The sequence below is a fragment of the Microplitis mediator genome, chromosome 9 (assembly GCF_029852145.1).
Source record: "Microplitis mediator isolate UGA2020A chromosome 9, iyMicMedi2.1, whole genome shotgun sequence".
NCBI classification, from domain to species: domain Eukaryota; kingdom Metazoa; phylum Arthropoda; class Insecta; order Hymenoptera; family Braconidae; genus Microplitis; species Microplitis mediator.
The window spans coordinates 6,803,160-6,815,060 of NC_079977.1; the positions used below are offsets into that span (position 1 = coordinate 6,803,160).

Sequence of the window (11,901 nt, forward strand, 5' to 3'; positions counted from 1 at the left end):
AGAGATCGACAGCATTGCGCCAAGTGTGGCCCATATCTGGCCCCGTCGTATTTTCCTGTATGGGTGGAGTTCCATCTACTACACTGACTAGTAATATAATGATAATAACAATAATAATGATAATTTTATTGAACAACGTAATGCTCAATAAAACTTTTAAATTGTAACAGAAGCTTTAATTGTAATTAATGGTTACAATTATCAACAATAAATTATATTTTACTTAATATTTATTAAATTATTATCCGCGAAAGATCGATAGTAAATTTTCATCATTAATTTTGATATTTTGTTCCTATTGTTAGTTTATAATTTAGAGAATTTTAATGGAGGCTTATTTTCTAATAATTATAATCAGGGTTTAGTGCCGTTTGTGGTGACTGCCCCATTTTCGGACACTTGATATTTTATTTAAATCAATAAAAAAGTATTTGAAAAATTTTCATTGTAATAAAGCGTAATTAAAGTATTTGTTAACACGTTTTGAAAAGTAATTATGTCATTGCGTATTTTACAAATTATTTAATTATATTTTTTTAAGTAGATAAAAAAAATGGCTCTCAAACGGTAACTCTGCCTTCTATTTAAATTATGCTCCATAGAATACTTTGTTTGTTTCTATATTCGCTTAATTTTTTTTTCTTTTTTTTTAATGATATTCCAAAATTACTGACATCAAAATTATCAATAATTTTGCGAGGTCAGATACTGAATTTGTTTATGTGATTAAATAAAAATTTATGAGTGTGAATGTAGCAGACATCAGTCAAATTTAGAACTATAAATAAATGGAGTAAATAATTAATAAAATTAAATTTTTTAAAAATGCGCATTTAAATAATTTTGAAATTCATAAGCGCATTTTTTGGAAGTATTATTTTTTAAATTATCCGAAATTACCCGAAAGACGCGTACTAGCAGATTTGACCTTCCTTTTCAAGCAATAAACCATATGATCGATTCGCCAGAAATATTGTCAGATATTAAATTCAACATTCCGAATAAGAATCTAAGGGAAAATAGACTTCTAGAAGTACCTTACTCCAATAATAAGTCATTTATACAAAACGGACCCAGGAACAGAATATTTGGACTAGTCAACGAGTACTCAAAAAATGTAAATTTCTTTTAAATTGCTGAAAGCGTAAATAAATAAATAAATAAATAAATAAATAAATAAATTATTTCCTCTTTTTATTTATATTTTTAAATTATGACTCTGAAGTTAACAGACAATTAACAATTTTCCGATATTTTTTCGACTTATAAATTCCAAAAAAAAAGTCAAACCAAAAATATGCACATGTAGAAAATCAAAAAAACTACAGGTGCAATTTTTTAAAATATTTTTTTTTTTATTTATAGGTTTGAAAAGAATCCAAAAATTATCAAACGTCAGCTAACTTCAGTTTCATTTTTAAATTCGTCTGACGTTTAGACATTTACCCTCGTTTTCAAATTTTATAACTAAAATTTTTTTTAAAAATCCAAAAATTTGGTTGCTGTCAAAGGTCATTCACCTTTGACACAAAAATTGTGAAAAATTCTTCGAATAAGTTTCAAAAATTTTTTATCAATGAATTTTTTTTTATTGTGAAATTCGTAAAATTTTCAAAAATTCATTACAAATTTTCATTATTTTTTTCTTTAAATTTTCAAGTACGGAAATCATATCTCTTACCAACCTCCACATATGTATACATATATGTATTTGAATGATGCATGAAGTAAAAAGAACACAAAATACTTGCGTGCCAGTGTGCGACAGTGTGTGTTGGACCAATCACGTAAGACCACGATCGCAATGTCTGTGTGGCTTTATAGTTTTGTCGTACTAACTCACAGATAAGTGATTATTCCACAACAAGCAACTAAACATAACTAGTGTATATATTTTAAATAATAAAACATCATCATTTATAAAAAATTTATAAAATTTAAAATGTTTCCTTGTGGCTTAATATTTATTTTACTAAATCTTTATTCAGACGGTGAGTAAATTAACCTTAAAATAAAACAAAAATTCTCATATTTATTATTTTTATTACAATAATTTTTTCGTTATTTTAAATTTGAGTTGATAAATAATAAGTATATTTATTTTAGTGGGTGGCAGCGTATCACAACGTGATATCGACAAGCATTTGGAGATGAGTCGTAATTTTTTGGTGAGAGGACAACTCCAAGATGCGTTGACACATTGTCATGCTGCTGTTGGTATGTTTTGGAAATATCGGTTAATTTAATTGCTGGATGTAATGAGACCAGACTCCAATTAATATTTTATTTTTAGATGGAGATCCTAATAATTATAGAGCGTACTATCAAAGAGGTATCGCGTATTTCGCGTTGGAGAAACCGAAATTTGCGCTGCAAGATTTCGATAAAGTTCTAGAACTTAAACCAGACTTTATTGCTGCTAGATTCCAGCGTGCTAATGTTTTATTTAAACAAGGGCAGTTTGATAAAGCTGCTAAAGATTATCAGCATGTGGTACGTTGGTTTTTTTTTTAATTATTTGAAAGATCAAATTTTTTGTTTCAATCTGAAAAATGAATTTCCTAATATTTTTTACTGAGAAAAATTAATGATGTTGGAATTAGCAGACAATTAAGAATTTTCGGATTTTTTTTCTACGATTTGATTTGTAAAAAAATAAAAAATAAAAATATGCAGGTGTAGAAAATTTATAAAACTACAGGTGCAATTTTTTAAAATATTTTTTTTCTTTTGAATTTATGGTTTTAAAAAAAATCAAAAAGTTATTGGACGTCGGCTAACTATGATACTAAAGTAAGCCGACGTCTAATAATTTTTAGATTTTTTAAAAGACGATAAATTATAGGAAAAAAATATTTAAAAAATGCACTTATAGTCTTTTTAATTTTCTACATGTGCATTTTTCAGTTTCTTTTTTTCTTCAAATTTAATTGTTCAAAATAAAATCCTAAAATTTTGAATTGTTTGCTAACTTCAGGGTCATGGCTAACTTTAGTATCATAAAAATTAATGATCTTGAAGTAAACAGACGATTAGTAATTTTTTGATTTTGTTTTTAAACAAAATAACAAAAATGAAACTACAAGTATGCATGTGTAGAAAATTAAAAAACTATAAGTGCAATTTTCTAAAATATTTTTTTCTTATAATTTGTCGTTTTTTACAAAAAAATCTAGAAATTATGAGACGTCGCCTTATTTCAGTATCATACAAATTCTGGAGTCTGTATTAATTTTTTTTTTTTTTAAAGATAAGAAATATTTTTTTAATTAATAAATTTTTTAAAAAACTACAAAATTAAAAGTCAATTTGAGATTTTAAATCTTCAAAATCAAAATATTGATTGATTAAATTTATTAGTTTAATTTTTAAAAGTTCGGAGTTTAAAAAAATTTATGAAATTTGTTTAAAAAAAATTCTGATAAAATAATTAATTAGTTTTTAAATCATGAGTGTGAATGTAGTAGACATCAGACAAATTTAAAATTAATAAATCGAGTAAATAATTAATAAAATTCAATTTTTAAAAATGCGCGTTTAAAAAATTTTGAAATTAATGAGTGCATTTTTTATAAATATTATTTTTTAAATTATTTACTCTATTTATTTATAATTTTAAATTTGTCTGATGTCTGCTACATTCACACTCGTTTTAAATCATGGATCCGGAATGTTGGAAATTATTGAATTTTATTCATGATCCTGAAATTAACAGACAATTAAAAAGTTTCGAATTTTTTTTACAACAAATCAACTACAAAAAAATAAAAACTAAAAATATGCACATGTAGAAAATTTTAAAAACTACAGGTGCAATTTTTTATAATTTGTAGTTTAAAAAAAAAAAGTATTGTCTAAGAAATAAACTATTGAGATATTAATTTTGAAAATTAAAAATCTCATTAATTTTTACGTGATTTTAAGTAAAATTACCGTAAAGTTTAATTAAAAATGTAAGTAATTAACTAACTGATTATTTAAATATTTTTCTAGTTGGAAGTTGAGCCATCGAATGATGAAGCGCTGAAAAATTATTACCTGATAGATGAAGTTCGTGACAATATTGAGCAAGCAAAGGCGCTAATACACAGCGGGCGACACTATGAAGCCGTTGATCTAATCACCACGGCAATAGAATTGTGTCCTTGGAATGCTGAATTACGTGAACTAAGAGCTGAATGTCATGTTGCTAACAAAGATTATATGAATGCCGTAAATGATTTCCACTCAGCAACAAAATTACTGTCCGATAACACTGAAGGATTATTGAAATTATCAAACTTTCTTTATCGCCTTGGTCATGTTAGTGAGTCATTAAAGTATGTATTTATTTATTTATTCATTTATTTATGCAACTACACTGTAAAAAATCCGAAGTGAATCCGCCCTGATAGCTAGAGTTCCTGATCAGAAAGTTGGTGTACCTGAGTGCGATCAACTTGATGACAAGTTGTCGACAACTGTCAGCTTGTGTAACTGTTAACTACAAGTTGGCTACAAGTTGTCGGCAACAGTTACACGAGCTGAAAGTTGTCGACAATTTTCTCGGAAAGTTGCCGAAAACTTATGGAAATGCCAACTTTTGCGGCGAACTTGGCGACAGGTTGCGGCAGCAGGTTGTCGACAAGTTGCGGCCAACTTGGCTATCAGGGCGGATTTTATTTTAACCCGAATCTACTCCGTCACTGAGAGTCCAGGAGTTTTAAAGTAAAATCACTCCGCGTGCAAATTTTTCTTTATAATTTTTGCTGTCAAATTGTCGGCAAATTCGGGCAGCAAATTTCGGTAATTTCAATTGTCAAATTACTGCCAATTTCAAGCTAAAGTGGCTATTAGGGTCCATAGGTCATTTTTTTAAATTAAATGACAATTGGCGCGTAAAAAAATTATTCAAAAAAAATTTTACATCTACACTTAAAAATTGGGAGTGAATCCGGATTTTATTTCAATCCGAATCCACTCCGTCACTCGGAGTTCCGGAGTTTAAAAAAAAATCACTCTGCATGCGGAGTGAATTGGGATTTTTTTATGAGCGGAGTGATTTCGGAGTGACGCGGATTTTATTTAAATCCGCATTCACTCCGGTCCGGAGGTTTAATACTTAAATAAATTTATATTTATAGAAACAGCTGTTAATTAGAAACATAATTATTTAAATAAATAATTCATTCAGATATTAATAATTAAACTTAAAATATTATGTTTTTAATTTATAAAATGTTTTAGTGACTCACTAAATTATTATTTCATATATATAATAAATAGTGAAAATATTAAATTATTGAATCGCTGTAATAACATAGTTTTTATGGGAATATTTTATATTTCAGTACAATATGAGATGTTATCTCGTGGTATGATTGATGTAAATCATACGTCAGTTTGTGACTCAGTGGAATTATATTTGTTCATGTTTTATTATCAGCTGCTTATTATTTTTAAAAATCATTTCGCGTGAATATATGGAAAGGGAGTTCGTAATTATTTCCGTACTCAATATAAATGTCAAAATATCAAAGGCCTAAGCTCGCTATGTATTAGTAATTTTTTTTATAATTAATATTTTCCGAAACTCCCCTTCGGAGGGAAATTAATTCCGGGAATTAAATAAATAAAAAGTCATCCACTTCGTGTTCACTCAAATTTTTTACAGTGTAATTATTATTGTTGTAAGGTAATCAATTAATTAATTCATAATTAAAATTTACAGTGAGATAAGAAGCTGTTTAAAACGTGACCCAGAACACAAAGAATGTTTCAAGTTTTACAAAAAAATAAAAGACGTCGCTAAAAATCTTGATGAGGCCTCACTGGCTGAAGAGTCACATGATTATCCAAAGTGTGTTAAAACGGCACAGAAAGCTCTCAAGCTTGAAACTGATATTGATAATGTTAAATTGAAAGCTTATCAGTCATTGTGCAAATGTATGCCACACACTGATCCTACTGGGGCTGTTAAAAATTGCCAGCAAGCTTTAAAAATCCATAAAGATCAAACTTTGCTGTGCGATAGTGCTGAAGCTTATCTTGCTGCTGAGATGTACGAGGATGGTAATTATTTTTATTTAATTAATTAATTATTATTTTTATTGATTGAAAGCCTGTTTTGAATTGCGAGTTTGATATTTTTATCTAAAGCGAGATTTATTAATTTTTTAAATACGGAGACAAAATTAGGGAACAGGAATTATTTAAAAAATATTCAAATTTTTTTTTTTTTAAATTTACTTTTGACAAATGTCAATTTAAAATTTAAAGCTCAAGCTTTATGTACCTGAAGATCGGAACGTTTTTCGTGCAACGAAAATGAAAAAAATTTATGTAATTTACTTAAGAAGTAAATGGGGTAGGCTGCAATTTTCGGCTGACGTGCGAAACATTTTAGAAATCTAGATCCAGTAGATTTTTTACTTTTCATTTCGATTTTTCCATTTTCGTTTCGTGAAAAACGTTCCGATCTTCAGGTACATCAAGCTTTCAATTTTTTTTTAATTAATAAGGTAAAAGCCCCGATACCCGCTCACTTTTCATTGGAATGAAATTGAATCACTCAATATAAATTAATAAATAAAATGAAAAACCATATTTTTTCTTTTATAGTTATTTTTTTAAGTTTCGAGTATTAGAATAAAATTTAAGTTTGAAGAATAATGTTGATAATTGATTATTATTAATTTATTAAATAAGATCTTTGAGTGCACCCATAGTCGCTCGCTAAAAGTTGTGATGTACCATTACTCGATCAACACATGGCCCTATAGTCGCTCAAAGACAATATCAATTAAACTATGATAAGTTTATTGATTTGGACAAATACTTTATAAATTATACTACTTTATTCTTTCATAATATAAAATTTCATGAATTTTGAAAATATATTTAATAAGATATAGTTATAACATTTCTTAAATAATTTGACGGAACCAAAATTTAATCTAACGAATGAACGTTAATGTAAAAAATGCCCGGCTGAGCGCGATTTTGAAAACAGTCACTTAATTTAAATTTATAATCGATTATAAAATAATTTGATACCTTATATTTTAATATATTTAGATTCACAAATAATTATTTGAATGGTTTATTTGAGAAACCCCATAAGTCAAGAAAACAAAATTTTTCAGGAAACACAAAAAACATTTTTTTGGAAAAACTTGACATTAAAATAATAAATAAATAATTGAATACAATAATCTTAGCGTCTCTGGAAAAGATTCCAACAAGAAAAATTTAATTTTTTAACTGAAACTACTTAAAAAAATTATTTAAAGTTGATTGACTTATGGGGTTTCTCAATTGAATGAAATTGCTGTCACCCCGTTAATTTTTTTTAAACGCTGATTTGATGCATATTTTGATTAATTTCTATGGAGGGACATCCAAAGAACCCAAAAATGCAAAAAACCCAATTTCGTAAAAAACATGACTTATGGGGTTTCTCAAATAAACGATTCATTTGAAGTGAACGACTAATGGTACTGAGCGGGTATAGGGGCTTTTACCTTACCGCAATTATTTTTACAAAATAATTGTAATGTAAGCATCGAAAATTATGATACTCAAGTTAGCCGACGTCTAAAAATTTTTGGAATTTATTCAAAACAATAAATTATAAAAAAAAAAAAAGTATTTAAAAAAATGCACTTATAGTTTTTTAAATTTTCTACATGTGCATTTTTTAGTTTTTTAATTTTTTGTAACTAAACTGTCAAAAAAAAAAAAAGATAAAAAATTATTTAGTGTCTGCTAACTTTAGAATCATTCGAAAATTTTAAACTTTATTTTTTTTTATCTCTGCGAAATTTTAACTCGAGTTTCATACCTTTAAAATTGAATTTAAAATCAAAACTAGTCTACCCTTGAATTATTATTCATAAAATAAATTATTTTACAGCCATAGCAGATTTGAAAGAAGCTCTAGAAATAGACCCGCACTTCCAGCGAGCCAAGGAGTTGCTCCAGACAGCCCAGCAGCGTCAAAAAATGTCCGAATCCCGCGACTACTACAAGATCCTCGGAGTAGCGCGAAATGCTCCGAAGAAAGACATCGTCAAGGCGTACCGTAAAGCTGCGCAGACGTGGCACCCGGACAACTTCCAGGACGGCGAGGAGAAGAAACGAGCGGAGAAAAAATTCATCGACATCGCGGCCGCTAAAGAAGTTCTTACAGACCCTGAAAAACGGGCGAAATTCGATCGCGGTGAAGACCCTCTCGACCCTGAGTCCGGTAAACATCCGTCGGGTTTCAATCCCTTCCAGGAGTTCCATCAATTCCATGGCTCGCCCTTCCAGTTTAAATTCCAATTCAACTAAAATTTTTAACCGCCACAATTAACGACTCTTGACTCACTAATAAAATAAAAATTCATATATATACATACATATATATGAAAATTAATAGTTAACGACTAGACACACGGGTTTATTATTTATTTTGTTTATTTAAAATAAAACCTTTGTGATAATTAGTCGGTTATTTAAATTTAAACTACAGAGTGTGAAATTATTTTTAATTATCAGGATTTTTTAATCGTTTATTGACTGAACACGACCATTTTTAAATCAACAAATATACTCGTGTATGTACATATGCGTATATAGTTTGTAGATAAATAGTTTAATAATAAAATAACAGCTGTGCAATTATCATTAATTACATTAAAGACTTTGTAGACATATTTAGTCTAATTATTTTATCTACGCGCAGGCTCTTAAATTTTAAATTGAGAGTTTGTCGTAAGTCAAATTTATGTTAAAAAAACTTTAATATCTAAACGGTCAGTCGTATAAAAAAATTCTTCTAGTAAAAAATGTACATTTTTTTATGGAGAACAAAAAAAGTATCTTTGAATTTATCGATATATCGCAAACTAATCGAGATAATTGAGAAATTAGCTCTGCGTGTCATATTTTCAAGTGATTAACGTGAAGAGGACTTTTGATTGCGATTATCTCGGAATCTAATCACGATATCGCAAAATTTAAAGAGAACTTTTTTGTTCTGCATAAAAAAACGAACATTTTTTATTTGAAAAATTTTTTTGTCGGATTGACTGTTTCGGGTGTAGAAGCATTTGAACGTAAGTTTGATAGGAGGAAATTATTTGACATGAATTATGTATGCAAAGTCTTGTGTAATTTTTCGACTATTGATCCTGATAGATTTTAAAACTGAATTTGTATAGTAATAATAATGAACCGATGTAATTAGATGAATTATAAGAGGTTTAAAGCGATGTACATACCATTATTTTTAGTCAGAATCTTCCATGAGGGTTTTGTCGACTGTCATCTAGCTATTATAGTTATAAATATATTAATTAACAAAGTTATAAATATATACATATATAAATATTGCTTAATATTAATTTTAATACAATGTAAGTGCTGTGCGCGTGTTTGATGAGTTTCTAATGTATATAAATTTTAAGATAAATATTGTACTGCTATAAATTTGTTTAAATATATTTAAATAATTTATACATTTAAAATTTTTGTGTTTTTATTTGAAAACAATTTTAGTTTTTTTTTTTTTTTTATTCGATTGAACCAAAAATAATTTAAATTTTACAAAACGCGATATTTTCCTACACTCCAATTAACTAAAATAATTCGAAAAAATTCTTAACTTTAGTATAAAAAAATTTCAAATTTAAAAAAAAAAATAGGGAAGTTATTGTTTGCTGTCCAATTTCCGAAAATTGAGTTTTCATTGATGTCGACACTTTCAGGTTATTGAAAGAGTAACCCGATAATGACCCGGCAACTAAATAATGGACCTAAAGATTGGAACGATTTTCGCGCACTAAATAGATGTTAATTCTAGACGTCATTATTAAGACACAATTATTTTAATTTATTTCTAATTATGACCAATTTGCCTCATCTTTTTCTACAAACCGTAGCTAAGTGATTTCAAAGGAAAAAATCGGTCTATCAGTTGACCCTGCGGGCCAGCCCCAACACTTCCCGCTTCTTTTTTTTTGCAGCAGCAGGAGTAGTTCGGTGCTCGCCACGAGATCGCGCCAACCGCTTGTAGTGTCCCTGGTAAGAAACTTATTCCAGAACTGTTATATTTCGTTTTATTACCCCGTAATTCGACAATGATAAACTGGTTTTTTTTCCACAAATAAAAAGTACAAACTACAAGTATAAAACAAAATATAAACGAAACTTATATATTAATTTTTGTAAAAGTCTTAAATAAGATAACAGCAAAACTAACAGCTTTTTGTATCCAACCTAATTAGAAATAAAGAGAATTTTGAAACTTAAACGTAATTCGACAGAATGATGGCTACCTTTTTTGGGTACATGCTAAGGTCGTAATTTTTGCTGCTGCAAAAAAAAGAGAGGAGTTATATTTGATTTATTTCCACTCATTTGCTTCATGATTGTTGCGAAACAATTGCAACATCTTTTAATGATAAAGAATTAGAAGATTTAATTAATCTTAGTAGCAGCAATAGAATTTTAGAAGTTTGATTTGATTTTGGTCACATTTCGTTTAAAATCACTTTTATTCTGTCTCAGTTGCATATAGCGCGCTTATACTTAAGTTGGTTTGCCGTACGTCTTTTCACGACTCTTTAATTACATTTGATGATTATTGACGTTCTGTACTTTTATGAGCAATTTTCACGGTTTCATACAAAGAGCCTTCTTTAAACGACCATCAGTGAATCTGATAAAAATTGTTTTTCTAACTTTTTGTATGTATCTATTACTTCTTAAAGCATTTTTATCTTCCGGAGTGACATCAAAATAATCATTAGTTACTACAAAAGACAATTATTTACTATCTAATCTTCGAGTTTGCATGTACCATGATTTTATAAAACACATCAAATATATCATACATTTTTTATTTTGCGAAAATATATGACTTTATATGCTTGAACTATATATTGTTTCGTGATACAGATGGTATAATCTTATGGTAATAATTCCCACACATTATGAAAGCGATTACCATAATATTATGGGAATATTTCACATATATTATAGGAATGGTTATCAAAATATATAGGGTTTATTCCTATATGCACTTAAAAACCATTACAATATGGTTATAGGATTTGTTTCTATTTGCTTATGGGAATCGATTACCGCAACACACACGCACACGGACCATCGAATATTATTCTGGAAATGGTCGGAATAGCTTCCTAGGACCTTAAAACGTCGACATCTGATGAAAACTCCCCGAGTCGAAAATTCGAATTCTAGTTTAGTTCTCAAAAGCCTCGATTCTTTCGATGTTTTATTCGCCACTCAGAAAGTAACTCTACTTTAGTACTAGAAATCCTCAATGAGAACTATGAGGTCTAAATGCGAATAATTTAATAATTTATCGATTTTCAATTATAAGTAAGACCTCAAAATCCTCAACGAATAAAAAGTTATATTTCGGACTTTTTAAAATTTTAGATAGAAAAGGGAGGGGAGAGAATACGTCGAATGAAACTTTTGAGGTTCAAATGCGGATCAAATTATTCCTTTGTTTTGAGTATTTTGAGGCTCTAATCCAGGTTATGTTACTTCAGTTTAGTCCTCAAAGTGGTAAAATTGGTCGTAACTACTCCTTTGAGGACAACTAGGATAATTTCCATTACTGCCGTCAATCTTCAAATTTTTAATTGATTCTCAAAAATATCATAGAGAATTTTGAGATTTAAAACCGAATTTTTTATTTTGACTAGGGTCAATTGCCGAAAATCGGAATGAAAACAATAACTTCCAGAATTTTTGGAAATTTACTATTTTCATAGCGGGAAGTTAAGAAAAATTTGTTTTCTATCTCAACACTAATGGATCATTTTGCCCCAGGATCCTAATGATTTTAGAAATACGCGAGGGTTAATATAAAAAAAACTATCGATTATTTTATTTCTTCATAAT

The 11,901-nt window shown here is 28.4% G+C and overlaps 1 protein-coding gene across 1 annotated transcript; it reads left to right on the forward strand.

The window, feature by feature from the left end:
• Nucleotides 1–1,764: 1,764 nt before the first annotated feature.
• LOC130674588 (dnaJ homolog subfamily C member 3) lies at nt 1,765–9,491 on the forward strand. Its single transcript, XM_057479957.1, has 6 exons — nt 1,765–1,991; nt 2,107–2,217; nt 2,294–2,493; nt 3,994–4,319; nt 5,711–6,051; nt 7,895–9,491. The coding sequence occupies exons 1-6, from the start codon at nt 1,943–1,945 to the stop codon at nt 8,311–8,313; spliced, it is 1,446 nt and encodes a 481-aa protein (XP_057335940.1). The 5' UTR covers nt 1,765–1,942; the 3' UTR covers nt 8,314–9,491.
• Nucleotides 9,492–11,901: the final 2,410 nt, after the last annotated feature.